This window comes from Miscanthus floridulus, unplaced genomic scaffold, assembly GCF_019320115.1.
Source record: "Miscanthus floridulus cultivar M001 unplaced genomic scaffold, ASM1932011v1 os_1001_1, whole genome shotgun sequence".
In the NCBI taxonomy this organism is placed as follows: domain Eukaryota; kingdom Viridiplantae; phylum Streptophyta; class Magnoliopsida; order Poales; family Poaceae; genus Miscanthus; species Miscanthus floridulus.
In genome coordinates, this window is record NW_027097454.1 from 49923 (window position 1) to 74131 (window position 24209).

General features: G+C 47.6%; 1 protein-coding gene and 1 pseudogene across 1 annotated transcript; both read right to left on the minus strand.

Moving 5' to 3' along the window:
- Positions 1–1990: 1990 nt before the first annotated feature.
- LOC136533577 (BTB/POZ and MATH domain-containing protein 2-like) lies at positions 1991–3013 on the minus strand. Its single transcript, XM_066526136.1, has one exon. It carries the CDS (start codon positions 3011–3013, stop codon positions 1991–1993), a length of 1023 nt encoding a protein of 340 aa, XP_066382233.1.
- Positions 3014–13442: 10429 nt separating this feature from the next.
- On the minus strand, positions 13443–22470 carry LOC136533579 (polyubiquitin-like; annotated as a pseudogene).
- Between the last annotated feature and the right edge of the window lie 1739 nt (positions 22471–24209).

Here is a 24209-nt window from a genome sequence, read left to right on the forward strand (position 1 = left end):
GAGTGTTGCATATATTGCAATGATTGTATACGTATGTTGCAAGCTTCTGCTCTCAATGTTCTATTTTTTCAGACGTATGTTGCAAGTGTATTATTTTGGATGTTGCGTATGTTTCATACGTATGTTGCAAATTTTTTATCTGGATGTTAGGTGTGTTTTACAATGGTTTTGAGGTGAGTGTTTCAGATGCATGTTTCATGTGTTTCGTCTGTCTTGATATGTATGTTGCAAGTATTGCATCTAGATGTTTCAAAAGTAGATCAGGTGTTGCATCTCGCTCCCTCCTCGCCTTCGGCTGCCTCGCCTCGGTGTCTCCACCTTCTCTCGGCGCCGGCTGGGCATCCTAACCAGAGGCGCAGGCGGGTGCCGCCCCCGTGGGATGTCGGCGCGACGGGGGACGGGCCGCCACAAGTACATGCGGGCGCACACTCCTTCTGTTCCGTTATGCGGGGGAGGGATAGGTGCGCTTGTTTCTTTTGTTTTACACTAAGATTGGACAGCTCCTGTTCCTCGAATCGGATGGCCCCGAGCTGCGTCCGGATGGGTCCTCGGGCCGGATATCCAGGTGTTAGTCATCCTGTTGTCAGATAACTGCAGCCCAAGTATTAGTGAACTTTCAAGACTTGCTGAACCCAAAACCTGAAGGTATAAAGTTGCAGTTTTGAGGTTGTTTTTTAGCTCTTCACTGAGTTTTTTTTTTGTGCACTCCTGCACACAATGTTCTATTTTCAAAGGAAATTATATCTTGTGACGTGCCTATATTGGCTACCAAAGGGGCCTCACCATCAATACTTGCAATATACAAAAATAACATGATGATTACTCAATAATAAATTCTTAAGTCTTATTATAGATGACTAAATGAAAAATAACAGCACATGACATTATTAGAAAATAAAAACATTATTTTTCGCACCCGTTGTCTGAAGAATCCCGCCACTCAAGGGATACGAGTGAAAGAAAAAAACAGAGGAGAGGGCATCGCACATGCTATTTCGTATTGGGGACACAGAACTACACATACATATAACAACAAGAACTGTAATACTTGGAGTGAGGTCTCGATCTCCAGGTTAATACATTCCTCAAAAGCTCACTTCTTTGTAAGCAAACGTAGTTGAATTGGTTGATCAGTCATCACCAGGCCAGCAAGCCCACTTCTTAAATTTGCAAGCAAACGTATTACGAGAGATTTCTGCCAGCAAATTCCTCAGAAGCACATGGCCAACTCATCTTGCATTGGGTCATCCTCATACGCCCACATCTCCTTCAAAAGCATAGGGCAATTTTTAGCCACAAGCTCGAGTATGTCATGATCGGTCGCCATGACCGCCTCGAGTACAGGAGGATCTCCAAGGAACTCAATGCAGGCATCCCTAAGCGTATGGCACTGGTGCTGTACAGCCAGTCTCAATTTCTTCGTGACAGTATTCACGTTGATGTCACTGCTCAGTATCTCCTCGCAAATCAGCTTGAGCTCCTGCATGTCGAACCTATCCGCGGCTGCCAGCAAACGCTCAGTATCATTCTGCTTATTACTGGCAATTATTGATGGCTTCGAGACACTAATTTTTTTCTGTGCACTTTGTGCTAATTTGTTATTTTATACATAGGCTGGGTTGTTCCAACAGTGTTTGCAACATACAAAATAACATGATGATTACTCAATAATAATAAATTGTGAAGTTATTGATAACTAAATGAGAAATAATTGCACATGACATTAGAAAATAAAAAAGATTATTTTCTTGCACCCGTCGTCTGAAGAATTCCACCACTCAAGGGAAAGGATACAGAACTTTACAGATACATATATCACCAAGAACCCTAATACTTATAGTGAGGTCTCGATCTGACGATCTCCAACTTAATACATTCCTCAGAAATTAAAGCTCACTTCTTTGTAAGCTCACCCGTCCAGCAGACCACTTTTTAATTTTGTAAGCAAACGCACATAGTAGTTTACGAGATATTTCTGCCAGCAAATTCCTCAAAAGCACATGGCCAACTCATCTTGCATTGGGTCATCCTCATACGCCCACATCTCCTTCAAAAGCATAGGGCAATTTTTAGCCACAAGCTCGAGTATGTCATGGTCGGTCGCCATGACCGCCTCGAGTACAGGAGGATCTCCAAGAAACTCAATGCAGGCGTCCCTAAGCATATGGCAGTGGTGTTGTACAGCCAGTCCCAATGTCTTCGTGATAGTATTCACATTGATGTCACTGCTCAGTATCTCCTCGCAAATCAGCTTGAGCTCCTGCATGTCGAACCTGTCCGCGGCTACCAGCAAATGCTCAGCCATGATCGACTCTTCTTCTGGCCCCGTCGTCATCTCCGGCAACGAATCTGTGTACACAAAATGTAGCACGCTCTTGAACACCTGAGGCAGCATATCGTCGATGTGTATGCAGCAAGCCCCTGCTGCCAAGGTGCTCTCTCTTGCGAGCTCCGCCTCCAACACCGGCGACTTGGCAGCAAGAACACACCTGTGGACGCTGAACGCCTCTCCGCCGACTTGGAACGTGACGTCGGGATCCAACGAGAGACGCTGCTGCAAGTCGTACGCCCTTTCGACGGAGACGACGCACTCGATAGTGAGGCGGTCGTCGACGAGATACTCCGACGCCTCCAAAGACTCCTTGTGGATGAAAAGATCGCAGCCGTACCAGTCTAGTTTAGAGTACTCCCATACGCCTGAGCAGGAGTGACCAGGCACGGGTTCCCCAGCACCATCGAGCAAAGTGAAACTAACTCGTGCCTTGACAGGTTCGTCGGTGACTGCTCTGCCGCCAGCGCCGGCAATGAAGATTGAGATGTAGTCTGCGCTGGAGGTGGAGCGGCCGTTGGGGTAGTAGTAGATGCACCAGGAGCAATCCCCAGCCTTGAAAGGGGGAAACTCGATCGGCTGCCCATTGCGGCACTGCTCCTTCATGAACCCGTAGTGATGTACCACGAGCCGGTAGCTCCTGGTCACCGGGCCAGGCGATGCAAAATCCAACGTCGTCGCCATGGCCGTGGCGGCGAGGGCTTTTGACGAGATTCGATTCGTTCGACGCAAATCACAGATGCGTGTCTGGGCTGGGCAGGTGGAGTTGTGGAGTCGCGGTCTCGCGGGGCGAGTTTTGGCAAACCACGGATGGGGGCTTTTATGCAACGCGTCGGTTGGCTCGAATTACCTCTGAACGACCGTCATCGGACTCGAATTCTTCTCGGAGTCGGCGGGGTTCTCAGAGCTGCGCATTGCTTCGCGCTCCTGAAGAGGCACACGGCACACCGCATCAGGGGCGGAGACAAGGCCAACTCCCCTACTTCTTCCTGCCTCTTACGCCTAGCGAGTTCGGCCAGATTCACCACTCCGGATCCATTTTCTTTTCTTTTCTTTCTTCCGAACCGGAATGTACCCTTTTCCATGAAAAGCAGATTCTTTTTCAAAAAACGGCAAAAATCTTAGCCGAGATTTGTATTTGACGGAGAAAAAAAAATCTCCTCAAAATTTTTAAGTGAAAAACTATGCCCAAAAAACATACAACTAGAAGAGTGTGCCACTCCTCCCACACAACTCTAGAACAACGACCAAACAACTAACAACTTCATGCCATTACTTACTCAACCTTGAGCCAACATGATTAAAAGTTAAAACGACCCAACTAGCAACTCAACTCCACTGACATCTAGCTAACAACTAAAGCAACTCAGAACATCTCAACCCAAAACCAATTGGCAAAACAACTTAGTCAGACAAACCAACACCGAGCACAACTAAAAACTTCAATGTGCTACCAAGCACCACCATCAACACAAGTTGGAACACCTCCATGTCTAGACGACACACAGTAGGAGCGAAACAGCGGAGTTGGAAGAGCCTAGCAACACCCTCAGAAAGGAAATGACGCTAAAGCAGGCCGACGATGCTAGCCCACTATGGAAAGGTTTTCACCTACAAATCCCACCATCGTAAGAGAAGAGAAACTAAAAGGACATATCCAACAAGGAGACGGGAAGCAGGGAGGTGAGGGTGGTGGCCACTGTGTCGTAGTGCTGACCCACTGCATTGAGAAGCTACAGACTGAAGACCGGCCACCGCCCCGAGGAGGACAAGCGACGCACCAAAGACCCAAGCCCGCCAAGCAGAGTCCCCATGGCCGTCTCAACCCCTAGTTGTAGAGGACAAGCATGACCCGAAGCACAGGCTACACAGCCACGCAGATGCAGCCACCACCAATGAGGGGACGCCGAATTCGACTGCGGAACCGACAGATCAGACCATGGACCTAGCGGATCTAGCCATGTATCTCGTGGATCTGACCACCCTAGAGCCACAAGGCCACCACCACTAAAACCAAGAGCAAGGATTGGTGACCACCAAAATGAGGATGCAAAGAGCACAATAGGGGAAGAGGAAAGGAATCCTCACCATCGCTGTCATCACCACTACCTGAAACCCCAAGCCAGCTGGCTCTGGCGGTGACAAGACGCAAGGACACGTTATCGGAGGGCGATGGTGCAGGCATCTCACGTCCACCCGAGCTGCTCGAGAGAGGATGTGAGCATCGACAATCATTAAGAACGGAAATCAAGAACAAAGTTCAAGGGTATCGACTTAAGGGACGTATAAAAGGATTTACATCCACACTTGACTCATATGAACATCAGACCTAACCACTCACAACCACCTGGACCACAGAGCATCATGATGGTATTAACCAACATAGATCACAGTTCTTAGATGAAGCCTTGCAAAGACAAACAAAAAACAAAAGATATTTCATCCATTTCATATCTCTCCAAGGTAGACACCATCACAATCTACCTTGAACATATTTGAAATGGATGAAATATCTTTTGTTTTTGTTTATCTTTGCATGGCTCCATCTAAGATCTGTGATGTATGCTAGTTAGTACCATCATGATGCTCCATGGTGCAATTGGTTGTGAGTGGTTAGATCTGATGTTCACATGAGTCAAGCGTGGATGTAAAGCCTTTTATACATAACCTAAGTCGATACCATTGAACTTTGTTCTTGATTTTCATTCTTAATGACTATCGAAGCTTGCGTCATCCTCTCTGGCAGCTCGGGACCCGAGATGCTTGAGCCATCGCCCTCCCCTCACGTGCCCTCGCATCTCGTCGCCGCCGGAGCCGGCTTCCAAGGTCCCGAGCTCTAACAATGACGGCAACGGTGAGGCTTCCTTCTCCCTTCACATGTTGTGTTCTTTCGCTTCCTCGTTTTGGTGGTCGCTAGTATATGCTCCTTGTTTCAGTGGTAGTGGCCTTGTTGGTTTCGGGGTGGTCAGATCCACAAGATGCATGGCTAGTTTTGCTAGGTCCATGGTTGGATCCGTTGAATCTGACGTTCCCTCGTTAGTGGTGGATGCAATTGTGTGGCTGGCTCGAGTCTCCGGCACATTGCCGGTCCTCCCCGGGTGGTGGTCGGCCTTCGTGTTGTAGCTTCTCGTGGCGGTGGGTTAGCACTATGACACTGTGGCCACCCCTTCATCTCCCTTCCTGTATCCTTGGGGGAGCCAAGGACATATTCCCGTTGCTACGCATGTGGTGGGGCAACCGCGGTGCACGTGGTGGTATCCAGTATCAGCAGGGATGCCCGTATGCCATCATCAGTGCTTTCCTTTGGGACAACCATCCTTTGTAGGGGGCTCAGGGCGAAAGCTCAGACCACAGTGTCTACGCACGCTGCTTCCTCATTAGAGACGTCCTTTTCGGACATCTCCTCCTACTGTGCTAGGATTTGCAAATGAAAACATTCCCACTGTGGGCTAGCATCATCGGTGCCTTTAGCGTTGTTTCCTTCCTGAAGGTGTTGCTAGGCTCTTCCGGCTCCGTTGTTTCGCTGCTACAGTCTGTCGTCTAGCCAGGATGGTGCTCGAAGTTATGTTGGTGGTGGTGCTCGGCAACACATCGAGTTTGTTAGTTGTGCTCGGTGTTGGTTTATCCGAGTAAGTTGGTTTGACAGTTGGTTCCTAGGTTGAAATGTTTTGAGTTGCATTAGTTGTTGTTATATGTCAGTGAGTTGAGTTGCTAGTTGGATTGTTTTGACCAAGTTAAGTTGGCTCAAGGTTGAGTAAGTAGTGGCTTAAAGTTATTAGTTGTAATTGTTTGGTCGTTGTACCGAAGATGTGTGGGATGAGTGGCACACTCTCCTGGTTACGTGTTTTTTAGGCTTGGTTTTCATTCAAAAACTAGACGAATTTTCTTTCTTTTTATTTCTCCATCTAATAAAAACTGCAATAAAGCTTTTGTCATCCTTAAAAATTCTGCTTTTAATGAAAAAGGGTATATTCCATCTGGAAGAAAGAAGAAAAGAAAAATAGGGAAACACTATACATGAGGTGCTTGTCTTTTTTCTTTTCATACCGGCGACAAACCAGGATTGTTGGATCTTGAACATGAGCGCTCGAGGCTGCAACGCTCGCTCCTGCCTCCCACTGGCCTGCCCGTCCACGGCGACCTCCCGACCACTGCTTCTAGCTCCGCTATCCCCTGTCGCGCTAACCCGGCGTCGCGGGGCCGTACCTATGCCTCCCCTGCCCCACCCTAGGCCAACCGCTGTCCACCACTGCTTCGGCCCCATGAGCTCTTTTCTAAGGCCGCTGCAGGGTGCAGCACCTCTAACACACCCAGCGCGTTCAGTCTCAGTCGTCTGGAAGATGTTCAGTTTCCAGGCAACTAGAAACAAAAGTTGGATCTGCAGTAGTGAATCTGGCCGAACTCGCTAGGCATGTACTCGATTGTTGAAGGCATCATGATAGAAGATGAAAACCAGCAATCTGTACCGGGTCCAAGTTACTAATGAAATGCACAAGCATTACAACGCTGTTTCTTGGCAACCTATTCACCGTTTGTGAAGTAAGTTACAGGATCTACAGATAAGTCGGTTTCTGCAGACAAATGTGAGATTACCTTTTTTTTTGATAATTTTAATTGTACTCTAGTCTAAACAGTTACAGGATCTGCAGAGGTGTGACCTGCTGGCGTGCCAGCTCGCGCGACCGTCTTCCACCTCGCGCGCCAACGCTACCGTCCCAGCGCGTGCAGCTTTCCGTCTGCCGCCTGCCCGTCTCCCCGGCGTGGCGAGGATGCATCCGCCCCGCACCTGCTCTGCCGGGCCCGCAGCTCTCCTCTCGGATCCTTCTCTCCCTCGCTGCACAGGCTCCCACGGTCTGCACAACAGCACAAGGCTCCCCCAACGGCAGAAAAAGCAGCCAAGCCAAGCGGCCGAAGCTCTTATCCACCGCCCGGCGCCCGCGCTGACCGCTTGGCGAGACCAACCCCGCCGAAGAGCGATCGCGTCCACCCTGTTCGCTGCCGCTCGGCCATTGCTCAGCGTGCCGCCTCTTCTTTACCCTCCACCACACGGCTCCACCATGCCGCGCCATGCCGTGCGACGCACGACGCGCGGGACAACGGCGGCATCGGCCCCTGTTCCTCGACGCTCCCCACGAGCAAGGTGCACAAGGCCCCTTCCACGAGTCCGGTGGAACCTCCCGTCCCCGTCTGTAGGTTGTCCTCGCCGTGCCCCGACAAGACGTCGGAGGGAACACGCCTTCCTCCCCATCGTCGTCCGCACCGCGACCAAGGGCGCCGAGGGTGGGGGAGCGCTGTATGCCGAGGCTTCGCCGTGCAGCCCCGAGCCACACACGTCAGCACCAACCACCGGCCACCGTCATGGCTTCACTCGGGCACTCGCGCCCGCCGCCCACGCAAAGGGTGTGGCCAGTGGCCACCACCAACACCAATCGCGGCCCTCGCCAATTCACGCGTCCGGTCGTGTTTCGCTTAGGGTCTGCGACGCACGGACACCGGGACACGCACACTGACGCGCGTGCTGGCCTCGCCCCGAGTCACCACGCGAGCACGGCGCACCCACGCCCGTTACTGCAATCAAGGCCATTCCCTAGTACCCAACCCAGTTGCTTAGCCCTCTTGCGTGCACCGCCATCGTCCGAAAAGCTAGCTAGGCCGCCGTGCCGCTCAGAGCGCGAACTGGCCGCCAACCACGCCTCGACCGACGACCAGCCATCTGCTTCTCTCTCCTATACTACGCTGCCACACGCCTCGGGACGAACGTGGTCCGCAGCCACATCGATATAGCGTCGAACAGTTACCGAGCGCAACAAGCAACTGGGTTCCTAGTTACCGAGCGCAACAAACAACTGGGTCCGCAGCCCCCTGCTCACATAGCTCTGAACCGTTTGCGGCACCAAATCCACACCAAAGGCCAGAAACGGCCCAATAAGGAGGCCAAGATCAGAACCCAGCCAGCCGACTATAATATAAGCTTCAGAATTTGGGGCAATTTAATTTATTGCCACTCTTACGGTTGTCACTCCTCTAGTTGCCAGTGTTAAAAGTGTTCCTACATATTTGCCACTGCATGCAATTCGTCTCCTACGGATTTGCCATTTTCGCCGACGTGTCGTGCCAGATGAACTCGCCAGCGTGGAAGGCAGCCTGGGAGGCCTGTTTGGGCCTGGCAAATGACCTTCCTGCCCCTCGCCCTTTTCTTTTGTTCCCAGGCTGGTCCCGGTTGGGTCAGAGGCACCCCACAGCACTCTCGTAGCTTCTCTCACCCCCACTCCTCCTGTGTACTACTGATGGAACATGTATATGGAACATGGTGAAAAATACATGCCGGAACATGGTGCATATATGCTGAAAAATGGAAGCTCAAACTGCCACAAATTACCATAACAACATACATAACTGATCAACAACATGCATAGATCCATACATAAAAGGTCCACGGTCATTGACATTAGTTCTTACAGCAGTGGCACATGACAACCATTAGTGGTACATGGCCATACAAAATAGGTCCTTGATCCATGACTGGATAGTTTCGTTAAAGTAGTGGCACATGATAGCTATTAGTTATACATGTCCATACATAACAGGTCCATCTAGAAAAGAAAACGCATGCAAAATATTCAACACAGAAGCCTTAGTTGGCAGCCTTTGTTGGTGTGGATTTCTTCACCTTGGATGCTAGTTGTTTTCTTCCTTGGTGTCATTTTCTTTGGAGCAGCTGCTGGTACTATCTCCAATGGCACCGGTTCCTCCAAGTCCAACCTCCTACATTGAACAAATAGTTAGATTTGTATTTATGGTTTTTTGTCAAGTCAATGGTGGCAACAAACCTCTGGCATGGTGGGGCTGCCTCCATTGATGCTGCTACTGGGACAAGAGCCAAACATGGCGGCTGTGCTATTGCCTCTCTTGCTGCTCCTGCTACTTCTGCCGCCGCCTTTGCCTCCCTTGCTGCTGCCCTCTTGGCTCTTGGTGTTTCCTCTCCCACTTCTGCTGAATCTTCAATAGTTTTTTGCTTCTTCCTTCCAGGCTTTGTTGCTGTCTTCTTGGTCCTCTTCCTGTTGCATCCATCTCTGCTTGAAACTCAGGAGAAATGACTGGCACAGGTATCTCGGCTGGACCATCACCACCATCTACAAGATCATCTGTAGCTTTGAAGCCCATGGCTTCATATATTTTGTCCTCATCTACTAAGACAGTGGCATCCCCATCTAATTCTTCCTCTTGTAATATAGTGTAAGCTGACCAATCAATTCCACGATCATCTAAGTTAGTATGGTCTGGATTGCTACAAGCATCATCAGTGCATTCAACATTAGCCTGAGCATTAGCTTGCTCTGCTGTTACACCGGATGTGGAATGAACACTATGCTCATTTGGCACATTTGCCTTTCCTGCATCCCATCTAGGCTGTCTGGATGATTCCTTATCCCTGTCAAGCACCTCACAGTTCACATCCATTTCCTTCTCATCCCATCTGGCCTCTATCATCTCCATGAACTGCTCGTCAGTAGTAACCTTCCACTCTGTCCCACTGTCTTTGTCCACACCCCAAACAAATAACTGCTGATCCCTACCCCAAATGATGTTTGTCCTCATTTCTTCCACAAACTTAGACAGGGAGCACTAGGTGCTAAGATCAAACCACACATCATGCTCTTGCTGAACCATTTCCACACTGTCATCATAATCACCAGTGGCTGTGTATTTATTAACACAAACATGGATTCTAAAAGCATTTCCAGGATCAATCCTGGACAGAACCATAAGCACATTAAAAAAATGTAGAAGAAAGGACTGTTGGATCCCAAAATCTACAGCACATGCAAGCTCGAACTTACCAAGGAGGGCAGCCAGTCCCCTTCATCTTAATGCATACGAATCAACAATAACCGCAGTGTGACTACATTGGATATAACAAAAATAAGATTGAAACCCTAGGTTCAGCATATTTGGGCGAAATGGTGTTCAGGGGAGTACGATTCGTACCTACTGCTCGTCGTGCGTCGAAGAATGGGGATAGTACGTCGGCTGTGGCCGGGGAAGTGGCCGCCGCCACGCCCCCTTCCTGGCCGCCGCCGCTGACTTGACCGCCGCCACTGCCTTGACCGCCGCCGCGGCTAGAAGAAAAATGGGGGAGAGGAGGATGGAGGCGGGAGCCGGAGTGGGGGTGGTGACCCGGCCCGAGGCTAGCCTGGCTACGCCGACGGGGAGGTCGCCGGCGCCTCCTGCTTGTCTGCCGCCGCCGCCATGAGGTTCAGGGAGAGGGCGCTGCGTGAGTTGGAGTAGAGTCGGTGGCTTCTCGGTCCGGGATCGGTCCTTTGCCTGGCCCAGAAAAGAACGTGAGGTGGAGGATGGGCAATATGGTCATTTGCCACGCCCAAATAGGGTTCCCAGGCTGCCTTCCACGCTGGCGAGTCTATCTGCCACGACACGTCGGCGAAAATGGCAAATCCGTAGGAGGCGAATTGCATGCAGTGGCAAATATGTAGGAGCACTTTTAACGCTGGCAACTGGAGGAGTGGCAACCGTAAGAGTGGCAATAAATTAAATTGCCCCAGAATTTGCACTTGGTCCTCCTCCCTCCGTCTCTCGTTGCAGCAAAAGAAGGTTCTCGACTTCGACCACCCCGTCGGTTCCCTCCTCTCGTGAGAGGCCTCAAAGGCGTTCGCGACGTGGGTGATCACACCCCCGAGGCTAACGAGGCCTCGAGTGCCGGGAACACGGCGGCGCCGGCGAGGAGGACCGGGGCGCAAGGCGGTGATGACAGCGCCAGCGGATGATGACCCCGCTACCTCCGCAAGTGCATGCGCTGCTCCAAGAGTACAGACTTGTGTCCCTTTTGCTTCCTAGCTGCAATCAAGGTTTTTTTTATCGGAAATAAAATTTTATCGGAGGTCATGGATAAATAGGATAAACAGGATATATCAGAAAATATCGGATGAAATTAAAAAAAATCAAATTATTTTTGAAAATAATTTGTAGAAATTGACTTGAAACTCTTCTTAAGCTATTAAACATCACTTGTTCACATATAAAAATAAGAATAAAACATTATAAGTGCGGGACTGTGGCAGGGTGAATTTGGGCCGTCTGTGTGGGAGAAAGAAAATTTCAAAAAAATTGGCTGGTATCTAATTTTATGGACCCTGTGGATAGAACGAAAATTTCGGTGACTTTCGGCCGATAAAAAAAAACCCTGCTGCAATACCAAAGACCGAATGCTCACGAGGCATGTGCCCGTCCTGCGGAGGAAGAGCAGGTACGCTGGTGCTTGATCACGTATGCTCATGTGACATTTGCCATGATTGTGCGATGTGCGATTTAGCGAAGCTGCCGCGGCCATTACCACGCAGGGATTCCGCTTGTCCTTGTTGTTTAGAGAATGTAGGTAATGCCTCGAGTCATTTATGTTTGTGCTTAGAGTGCAAGCTTCTGCCTGGCTCTGAATGCCCATACTGCACACTTGCTGAAGTACCTTCTCCGATCAATCCCTTTGACCTCATTAGGATAAGAGCTTATTCTCTGAAGTAGTTGTTCAATTTACATTCTGAACTGCCTCCAGATTTGGGCATCTAAGATTGTTTGTATGGTGGATAATACAAGTGCAAGAATAAGTGTATTTTCAGTAGCAGATGTAAAAGCCTGGTGTGCCAAAGTATGGGCTGTGATATTCAGTTGGCGTGAAACTTTGTGAACCGTGTAATCTTTTTGTTGCGTAGCCTCCAAAAATCTTGAGGTCTATGTTTTGATATTCTAGTGCGGAGGGTTGAAGAGATCTCTTGAATTGTAGAAGTTTGGCATGGACTGGTTATCAGTGAGAAAGTTTACTGAAGATAGAGACAATTGTTTTGCCACTCTTGCTGCTAGGCAAAGGGCAGCTGCTTCAGCCATAAGCACCGACTGGATTCCTGCTATTGTAGCTTGGACATAAAGTGCTGTAGATGATGTGTTGCCTGGATTGAGGAGGAAGACTCCCAGCCCTGCTGTTCTTGTGGATGCGCTGTTGTCCGGCAGTAGGGATGCATCTGTGTAGCATCGAGCTCCATGTAGGACGGCAGGCAGGTGGAGATTATTTGTTTGGCCCCTAGAATCTGTTCCTGCGTTAGTAACTGACATACATGACTGCGTGGGCAGTGGTTGTTGATGTGGTGTGCGCTGCGAGTCTCCTTGTTGATGTTGCAGCTGGTTATCTGCATTGAGCACCATGTTTGCAGTGTGCATGTCTGCAGCAGCTGCGTTGTGGATTTGCCAAGTGCTCCAGGTTTTATTGTAAAATCTTTTATCATTTCGAGCTTTCCAAATATACGCATTGTTGTTAAAATAGAGTGGAAATGATCATCGGATAACAAGCTAAAAAAACAACTGCATAACTGCAACTTTATACCTTCAGGTTTAAGGTTCAGCAAGTCTTGAAAGTTCAGTAATACTTGAGCTGCAGGTATCTGAAAAGCTCTTCCCTCCAAGCCATTTCTAAATCGCCCATCTTAATATCCGAAACAAGATAACAAGAAGCTTCCAAGAAGCAGCGAATAGCAGATGTACTGGCACAAGCAAACACTACACAAATTTGCAAGGATCATATTGAAATCTGATAACTGACTGTATCATTACATTATGGACAGAACTTGAGGACTATAGGTTCTAGACAAACAGAACATGAAGTTCAGAAACATACAGATCTTCTGAAACAAAAAGGAAAAAATAACATAAGGGGATTCCGATATAACTGACTATATAGCATTACATTACAGGCAGGACGTGAGGACTAGGTTTTAGACAAACATAACATGTTAAGTTCAGAAACATAGAGCGAAGACAGGAAATCAGCCTAAGTACACTACTCATTGAAGGAGACTGTATTTTCTTTACATGTAAATAGTGCCACTGAGATTCAAATACAGATGTGCGTCCATAGTTTCTCAAACAATCTGCTGGCTTGCTCATGAACAATTATTACAGAAAAATGATTGTGCATTGGAACTCTTGTGTTCATTTCAGACTACCTGAAGGACAATTCTGGTGATACTGATACCTGTCGTATGACAGATAACCCTTGTCACTCAGCATATAAAGAACACACACAATCCATGAACACAGTGAAATCAGCTGATCCAGATAAAACGCAAAATGATAGAAACAAATTATGTACGCCAAGACAAAACCATCAACCATGTTTACATTACAGTAATGAAGCTGCTACACAGCAAGGCAGCATATGTTTTGAGGAACACTATGGGACTCGATCATAGCAGAAACTTGGACACAAGAGACTCGACCTCACATCAGACATGGCAAACTGAACTCAGTACCCCAGCCCCCGCCCAGACCTTTAGTAGCCACCACGGAGACGTAGAACCAGGTGGAGTGTAGACTCCTTCTGGATGTTGTAGTCTGCCAATGTGCGGCCATCCTCAAGCTGCTTACCAGCAAAGATCAGGCGCTGCTGGTCCGGCGGGATGCCCTCCTTATCCTGGATCTTTGCCTTCACGTTGTCGATCGTGTCAGACGACTCGACCTCCAGGGTGATGGTCTTGCCAGTCAGTGTCTTCACAAAGATCTGCATACCACCACGGAGGCGGAGCACCAAGTGGAGGGTGGACTCCTTCTGAATGTTGTAGTCGGCAAGAGTGCGGCCATCCTCGAGTTGCTTTCCAGCAAAGATGAGGCGCTGCTGGTCTGGTGGGATGCCCTCCTTGTCTTGAATCTTTGCCTTTACGTTATCGACCGTATCAGAAGACTCAACTTCAAGTGTGATGGTCTTCCCAGTCAGAGTCTTGACAAAGATTTGCATGCCTCCCCTTAGCCTGAGCACAAGGTGAAGGGTGGACTCTTTCTGAATGTTGTAGTCAGCCAAGGTGCGGCCATCCTCGAGCTGCTTCCCAGCAAAGATGAGGCGCTGCTGGTCTGGTGGAATGCCCTCCTTGTCTTGAATCTTGGCCTTCACATTGTCTATCGTGTCTGAGGACTCGACCTCTAGCGTGATGGTCTTTCCAGTCAGGGTCTTCACAAAGATCTGCATGCCACCCCTGAGCCTGAGGACAAGGTGGAGGGTAGACTCCTTCTGGATGTTATAGTCGGCGAGCGTCCGCCCATCCTCGAGCTGCTTGCCAGCAAAGATCAGACGTTGCTGATCCGGTGGGATTCCCTCCTTGTCCTGGATCTTTGCCTTGACATTGTCAATTGTGTCCGAGGACTCAACCTCGAGGGTGATGGTCTTGCCAGTGAGGGTCTTCACAAAGATCTGCATCTGCACAGACAAAAATCCCATGGTAAGCTACCTTAAAGAGATAGGCACAGAAAAACCTAGTGCTTCGATGAGAGTGATTCAAATCTCTACTATGAAACAGAGGTAACAGCAAACAAAGAACACAAACATCTGAACCACGAATTAGATGAAACAACACCTCATGCATACCAACTGCCAATGTGCTAGTTACATTGCTAATTTAGCATGACAACTCAACATACACAAGCAGAGAATATAGAGACAGGATTCAACATTTATTATATGAAAGGGGTCAGTGTATCAACAAGAAATAAGTTTAGCAGTACTTCCCAAAATTTATACATATCCTTCTGACTAAGGACTAAGGTGATCAGAAACAGACCAATCTAAGGTAAAATAGGCAGGGAAGATGGAAGGCAAGATTTAACCATCTTAATTTTATTTAACCATCTTTTTTTTTGTAACCATCTTCATTTTGAGCATATGCTAATCAACGAATTGAATTTAAACCAAAGTATACCTACAGGATTTGTGTCAGAGGCAACATGACACTATGACAGGCAATGGTTTAAACTTTTTAGCTTTGATATTGATATTGATACTACACTAATTAATCTATCGAACTGAAACTGAAACGGTGAAACCCGATTGACATACACATGACTGTGTTTTGAGGTAAAACTATATAGTAATGACTTAGCCATAATTTAGATGATACACCAATTAATCTATATGACAGGCATGGTTTAAACTTCTTAACTTTGATATTGATAATACACTAATTAATCTATCGAACTGAAACTGAAACCTGGTTGACATACACAGGACTGTGTTTAGAGTAACAACCATCTTGATTTTCTTTAAGTAACAACCATCTTTTTTTTACGTAATAAACATCTTAATTTTGAGCATACTCTAATCAACGAACTGAATTTGAACCAAACCATACCAACAGGACTGTATCAGAGGCAACATGACGCTATGACAGGCATGGTTTATAAACTTATTAACTTTGATACTGCCAACACACTAATTAATCTATCGAACTGAACTGAAAGCTGATTGACATATACAGGACTGTGTTCTGAGGTAACACTATTACTATAGTAATGATTTCGCCATAATTTAGATGATACACCAATCAATCTACTGAATTCAAACATAATTCTATGGTATATGCAGGATTACGTTCGAGGCATCAAGATAGGAATGATTTGACCCTCTTAGTTTTGAGATAATACATCCATCGATCTTTTGAATCGAACCCTAAGTCTATGATATATATAGGATTTCGTTCCAGAACAGAAACACCACGGCCTATAAGCACGGCAACATGCCAAAAACCGAACTCAGCATGAAAGAATTAACTAAAAGTAAGGATCGGACATCACAGACCATGCGAGCAATTAATAAGGATCTTCGTACGGAAGGCGCAATGGGGATTCGGCCATACACGACCCTACAAATCGAGAGAGAAGGGGGACGAATCGAAGGGGGGGCATACCTTGACGAGACGATCGGGAGGGGCGATCCTTGCTTCGTTGGCTTCCGCGGCGGCGGTGCGGTGACTTCGCGATTGGGAATTTGGGATTGACGGAGAATCTGGGGCCGGAGGTGGACTTTATAGTGGGGGAACGGAGGGTCTAGGTGACGCCACGGCTCACGGCAATGGAATCAGGCCGTCGGCCCGTCGCGGAGTCCGCGGTCCGCCCGCCCTGCCCCGCATGCCACAGCCTGACTGGAACCAGTTGCGTGATGGGCTTTCCAGGGCCCCCGCTTAGGCTACGACTGCCCACATATTAGTGCAGCAGCTCAAACACTCACTGCCATCACGGTTATTTTTGCAAAAACACAGCTGACAGACAGTATTTTTTTTTGTTATGCAAACACGATTACACGAAACATCACTATTGATCTTCTATATCCGTATATCATCCAAGCACCACTTTTCTTTGGATTCTGCAGGCACATACTTCCCACAGCAAATCAGTACTCTATCGCACATGCATTTCACACACGGTTACTGGTAAAGCACGCCTTATTCATCAACGTAACGGCACGGTTGGCTATGGCTCGTCGTAAACGATCGTAAATTTCTAGTTGGAACAGTATTTTTCTCTCACACAAACCAACCAGTAGTACTTCTTCACAAACCAGCAACGATACGAACCAGCCAACCGTACAGGCTGACCGTTGGCGTGCGCCCGGCTACGCGCGCTAGTACTAGTTCACGGCCACGGGGGGGAATTGTGCGCGCTGTTCTTCCTCTATGGTTTATGCTTGTCGGATCTTGATTTCAGACATAACATTGGGTTGCAGGCATTTCAGGGTCTGCGGGCAGCGGCGGTCAGGTTCGCCCGGGAGCGCTTCAGAAGGGGTCTGTAAGAGGTATGCGACTAAGCGTTTGGGTCCGGTACTCGTTAGATCACCTGTTCTTGTTCTTTGTTCTTTGATGATGGTTCTTGTTCTTTGTTCTTCGATGATGGCCAGCCCAACAGTTTTGCTCGGTTCTTGCAGCCGGTGGTACAGACTACAGAGAGAGGGAATGGAAGCCGTCAGAAGGAGCGCCGGCTTATCGACCTCTACGATATAGAGGAAGAACAGCTCTAGCCGCTGTGGGAGGAGAGATGCCAGCCTTTCTTCGCGTCGCTGCTCATAATGATTAATGAGGCTATCAAGGCGGCCGCTCCGCGAATGGAAGCCGTCGCCAGGAGCCTCCGGATGACAGGAGGCCTTCAAGCTCGAGCCCCAGTCCAGCGCCGGCAGCAGCCCCAGCTGCAGACCGACCCCGAGCCCCAGCTCGAGCGGCGGCCGCTTCTCCAGCCAGGCCGATCCTGTCCGCGCTGCCACATGAACAGCGGCACTGTGGCACCCCGCCACCTCCGCAAGTGCATGCGCTGCTCCAAGAGTACAGACTTGTGTCCCTTTTGCCTCCTAGCTGCAATCAAGGTTTTTTTTATCAAAAATAAAAATTTATCGGAGGTCAACGATAAATAGGATAAACAAGATATATCAGAAATATCAGACCAAATTAAAAAAAACAAATTATTTTTGATTTTTTTTTTGTAGAATTTGACTTGAAACTTTTCCTAAGCTATTAAACATCACTTGTTCACGTATAAAAACAAAAATAAAACATTATAAGTGTGGAACTGTGGCGCGGATGAATTTGGGCCGTCTATGTGAGAGAAGGAAAACCCCGAAAAAATTGGCTGGCATCTAATTTTATGGACCTGTGGATAGAACCGAAATTTCGGTGACTTTCGGCCGATAAAAAAAACCGTGCAATACCAAAGACAGAGTGCTCACGAGGCATGTACCCGTCCTGCGGAGGAAGAGCAGGTACGCTGGTGCTTGATCACGTATGCTCATGTGACATTTGCCATGATTGTCCGATGTGCGATTTAGCGAAGCTGCCGCGGTCATTACCACGCAGGGATGCCGCTTGTCCTTGTTGTTTAGAGAATGTAGGTAATGCCTCGAGTCATTTATGTTTGTGCTTAGAGTGCAAGCTTCTGCCTGGCTCTGCATGCCCATACTGCGCACTTGCTGAAGTACCTTCTCCGATCAATCCCTTTGACCTCATTAGGATAAGAGCTTATTCTCTGAAGTAGTTGTTCAATTTACATTCTGAATTGCCTTCAGATTTGGGCATCTAAGATTGTTTGTATGGTGGATAATACAAGTGCAAGAATAAGTGTATTTTCAGTAGCAGATGTAAACGCCTGGTGTGCCAAAGTATGGGCTGTGATATTCAGTTGGCGTGAAACTTTGTGAACCGTGTAATCTTTTTGTTGCGTAGCCTCCAAAAATCTTGAGGTCTATGTTTTGATATTCCAGTGCGGAGGGTTGAAGAGATCTCTTGAATTGTAGAAGTTTGGCATGGACTGGTTATCAGTGAGAAAGTTTACTGAAGATAGAGACAATTGTTTTGCCACTCTTGCTGCTAGGCAAAGGGCAGCTGCTTCAGCCATAAGCACCGACTGGATTCCTGCTATTCTAGCTTGGACATAAAGTGCTGTAGATGATGTGTTGCCTGGGTTGAGGAAGACTCCCATCCCTGCTGTTCTTGTGGATGCGCTGTTGTCCGGCAGTAGGGATGCATCTGTGTAGCATCGAGCTCCATGTAGGAGTAGGACGGCAGGCAGGTGGAGATTATTTGTTTGGCCCCTAGAATCTGTTCCTGCATTAGTAACTGACATACATGACTGCGTGGGCAGTGGTTGTTGATGTGGTGTGCGCTGCGAGCCTCCTTGTTGATGTTGCAGCTGGTTATCTGCATTGAGCACCATGTTTGCAGTGTGCATGTCTGCAGCAGCTGCGTTGTGGATTTGCCAAGTGCTCCAGGTTTTATTGTTAAATCTTTTATCATTTCGAGCTTTTCAAATATACGCATTGTTGTTAAAATAGAGTGGAAATGATCATCGGATAACAAGCTAAAAAAACAACTGCAAAACTGCAACTTTATACCTTCAGGTTTAAGGTTCAGCAAGTCTTGAAAGTTCAGTAATACTTGAGCTGCAGGTATCTGAAAAGCTCTTCCCTCCAAGCCATTTCTAAATCGCCCATCTTAATATCCGAAACAAGATAACAAGAAGCTTCCAAGAAGCAGCGAATAGCAGATGTACTGGCACAAGCAAACACTACACAAATTTGCAAGGATCATATTGAAATCTGATAACTGACTGTATCATTACATTATGGACAGAACTTGAGGACTACAGGTTCTAGACAAACAGAACATGAAGTTCAGAAACATACAGATCTTCTGAAACAAAAAGGAAAAAATAACATAAGGGGATTCCGATATAACTGACTATATAGCATTACATTACAGGCAGGACGTGAGGACTAGGTTTTAGACAAACATAACATGTTAAGTTCAGAAACATAGAGCGAAGACAGGAAATCAGCCTAAGTACACTACTCATTGAAGGAGACTGTATTTTCTTTACATGTAAATAGTGCCACTGAGATTCAAATACAGATGTGCGTCCATAGTTTCTCAAACAATCTGCTGGCTTGCTCATGAACAATTATTACAGAAAAATGGTTGTGCATTGGAACTCTTGTGTTCATTTCAGACTACCTGAAGGACAAATTCTGGTGATACTGATACCTGTCGTATGACAGATAACCCTTGTCACTCAGCATATAAAGAACACACACAATCCATGAACACAGTGAAATCAGCAGATCCAGATAAAACGCAAAATGGTAGAAACAAATTATGTATGCCAAGACAAAACCATCAACCATGTTTACATTACAGTAATGAAGCTGCTACACAGCAAGGCAGCATATGTTTTGAGGAACACTATGGGACTCGATCATAGCAGAAACTTGTACACAAGAGACTCGACCTCACATCAGACATGGCAAACTGAACTCAGTACCCCAGCCCCCGCCCAGACCTTTAGTAGCCACCATGGAGACGTAGAACCAGGTGGAGTGTAGACTCCTTCTGGATGTTGTAGTCCGCCAATGTGCGGCCATCCTCAAGCTGCTTACCGGCAAAGATCAGGCGCTGCTGATCCGGCGGGATGCCCTCCTTATCCTGGATCTTTGCCTTCACATTGTCGATCGTGTCAGAAGACTCGACCTCCAGGGTGATGGTCTTGCCAGTCAGTGTCTTCACAAAAATCTGCATACCACCACGGAGGCGGAGCACCAAATGGAGGGTAGACTCCTTCTGAATGTTGTAGTCGGCAAGAGTGCGGCCATCCTCGAGTTGCTTTCCAGCAAAGATGAGGCGCTGCTGGTCTGGTGGGATGCCCTCCTTGTCTTGAATCTTTGCCTTTACGTTATCGATCGTATCAGAAGACTCAACTTCAAGTGTGATGGTCTTCCCAGTCAGAGTCTTGACAAAGATTTGCATGCCTCCCCTTAGCCTGAGCACAAGGTGAAGGGTGGACTCTTTCTGAATGTTGTAGTCAGCCAAGGTGCGGCCATCCGCGAGCTGCTTCCCAGCAAAGATGAGGCACTGCTGGTCTGGTGGAATGCCCTCCTTGTCTTGAATCTTGGCCTTCACATTGTCTATCGTGTCTGAGGACTCGACCTCCAGTGTGATGGTCTTTCCAGTCAGGGTCTTCACAAAGATCTGCATGCCACCCCCTGAGCCTGAGGACAAGGTGGAGGGTAGACTCCTTCTGGATGTTATAGTCGGCGAGCGTCCGCCCATCCTCGAGCTGCTTGCCAGCAAAGATCAGACGTTGCTGATCCGGTGGGATTCCCTCCTTGTCCTGGATCTTTGCCTTGACATTGTCAATTGTGTCCGAGGACTCAACCTCGAGGGTGATGGTCTTGCCAGTGAGGGTCTTCACAAAGATCTGCATCTGCAGAGACAAAAATCACATGGTAAGCTACCTTAAAGAGATAGGCACAGAAAAACCTAGTGCTTCGACGAGAGCGATTCAAATCTCTACTATGAAACAGAGGTAACAGCAAACAAAGAACATAAACATCTGAACCACGAATTAGATGAAACAACACCTCATGCATACCAACTGCCAATGTGCTAGTTACATTGCTAATTTAGCATGACAACTCAATATACACAAGCAGAGAATATAGAGACAGGATTCAACATTTATAATATGAAAGGGGTCAGTGTATCAACAAGAAATAAGTTTAGCAGTACTTCCCAAAATTTATACATATCCTTCTGACTAAGGACTAAGGTGATCAGAAACAGACCAATCTAAGGTAAAATAGGCAAGGAAGATGGAAGGCAAGATTTAACCACCTTAATTTTATTTAACCATCTTAATTTTTTTGTAACCATCTTCATTTTGAGCATATGCTAATCAACGAATTGAATTTAAACCAAAGTATACCTACAGGATTTGTGTCAGAGGCAACATGACACTATGACAGGCATGGTTTAAACTTTTTAGCTTTGATATTGATATTGATACTACACTAATTAATCTATCGAACTGAAACTGAAACTGAAACGGTGAAACCCGATTGACATACACATGACTGTGTTTTGAGGTAAAACTATATAGTAATGACTTAGCCATAATTTAGATGATACACCAATTAATCTATATGACAGGCATGGTTTAAACTTCTTAACTTTGATATTGATAATACACTAATTAATCTATCGAACTGAAACTGAAACCTGATTGACATACACAGGACTGTGTTTAGAGTAACAACCATCTTGATTTTCTTTAAGTAACAACCATCTTTTTTTACGTAATAAACATCTTAATTTTGAGCATACTCTAATCAACGAACTGAATTTGAACCAAACCATACCTACAGGACTGTATCAGAGGCAACATGACGCTATGACAGGCATGGTTTATAAACTTATTAACTTTGATACTGACAACACACTAATTAATCTATCGAACTGAACTGAAAGCTGATTGACATATACAGGACTGTGTTCTGAGGTAACACTATTACTATAGTAATGATTTCGCCATAATTTAGATGATACACCAATCAATCTACTGAATTCAAACATAATTCTATGGTATATGCAGGATTACGTCCGAGGCATCAAGATAGGAATGATTTGACCCTCTTAGTTTTGAGATAATACATCCATCGATCTTTTGAATCGAACCCTACGTCTATGATATATATAGGATTTCGTTCCAGAACAGAAACACCACGGCCTATAAGCACGGCAACATGCCAAAAACCGAACTCAGCATGAAAGAATTAACTAAAAGTAAGGATCGGACATCACAGACCATGCGAGCGATTAATAAGGATCTTCGTACGGAAGGCGCAATGGGGATTCGGCCATACACGACCCCACAAATCGAGAGAGAAGGGGGACGAATCGAAGGGGGGCATACCTTGACGAGACGATCGGGAGGGGCGATCCTTGCTTCGTTGGCTTTCGCGGCGGCGACTTCGCGATTGGGAATTTGGGATTGACGGAGACCCGGTTGGAGAAATCTGAGGCCGGAGGTGGACTTTATAGTGGGGGAACGGAGGGTCTAGGTGACGCCACCACGGCTCACGGCAATGGAATCACACGTGAGCGAGAGGCCGTCGGCCCGTCGCGGAGTCCGCGGCCCGCGGTCCTCCCGCCCTGCCCCGCAGGCCACAGCCTGACTGGAACCAGTTGCGTGATGGGCTTTCCAGGGCCCCCGCTTAGGCTACGACTGCCCACATATTAGTGCAGCAGCTCAAACACTCACTGCCATCACGGTTATTTTTGCAAAAACGCAGCTGACGGACAGTATTTTTTTTTTGTTATGCAAACACGATTACACGAAACATCACTATTGATCTTCTATATCCGTATATCATCCAAGCACCACTTTCCTTTGGATTCTGCAGGCACATACTTCCCACAGCAAATCAGTACATGCATTTCACACACGGTTACTGGTAAAGCACGCCTTATTCATCAACGTAACGGCACGGTTGGCATGCGCCCGGGTACGCGCGCTAGTACTAGTTCACGGCCACGGGAGGGGAGAGAGACACCTGAGCACAGCGCTGGCCACGGCCGCGCCGGCCCTTACGGCCCACGGAACCGCGGGCGTGAGCGCCAGCAGGCACAGGCACGCGCCGAGGATCCACAAGAGGAAGCCGATGAACGCAGCAAGTGTGGTGTTGGCCGCAGCAGGGCTGTTGGCGTTGGCGTTGGCGGGAGCAAAATCAAATGCGGTTGGGATGGTGATGACGAGCGCGCCGCAAAGCAGGAGCGCGCGCCCGGCGTCGAGGCAGAGCTGCTGCTGGTTGCGGCGGTCCGGGTCGGGGACGAGGAGGACGTTGGCCGGCTGCCCCGGCTGCTGGTGATTACGCGCCGGTGCCGCGCCTCGATACTCAGCCATTGCTGAAATGCTGCTCAAGTGCACTTTGCCCTGCTTTAGCCTTTACCCTCTGTCCTGTTTATATATAGCATATAAGCAAGGAGCAGAGAGCAGAGAGCAGAGAGCAGAGAGCAGAGACCAGAGAGTGAGCAGAGAGCAGAAACCAGAGACCAGAGAGTGAGCAGAGAGCAGAGAGCAGAGACCAGAGACCAGAGACCAGAGACCAGAGAGCAAGGAGCTGCAGCAGGCCTCCAAATAGACAACTATATATAATTCCTTGGTTTCATCCCCAGCGAAAAACAAACTTTGGTGTTGGTGGTGACTGGATTATCGAAAGCGCGCCGTACATGGAGAATACGACAACAAAGAGATGTCCTTCTTGCATACTGCTAATATTTTGAATACGTTCTTGCAAAACAATGTAGCGATAATGGGTGAAAAGCCAGCTGCAGCCGCTGCGGCTGGGAACTAGCCCAGCTGACCAGCCGCGCGCGATAATGGGTGTTCTTTGGATACGCTTTTATTTTTAGGATTCGGTTGGTAGGCTTCTTTGCTATGTAAATTCTTTTCGTTCGTTTTGTGATGCTAAATTGTGGTTTTTCTCCGACGACGATGATGTTGTTATCTAATAAAAAGTTATCAATACGCGTCAACTCATTGAGCAACAACCCAATACAACCTCACAACATTGTTAGGAAAATAAATGCGTTGGTTGCTAGTGTTATGACTTATGAGTAGCATGCCTCTAAAATTATCTTTTCAGAGAGCACAGGTGGGGAATAAGTTGGCAGAGTGGTATCGCTGTTACAAGAACTGCAAATGTTCACCTTAACCCGACTAAATATTAACATCCTTACAG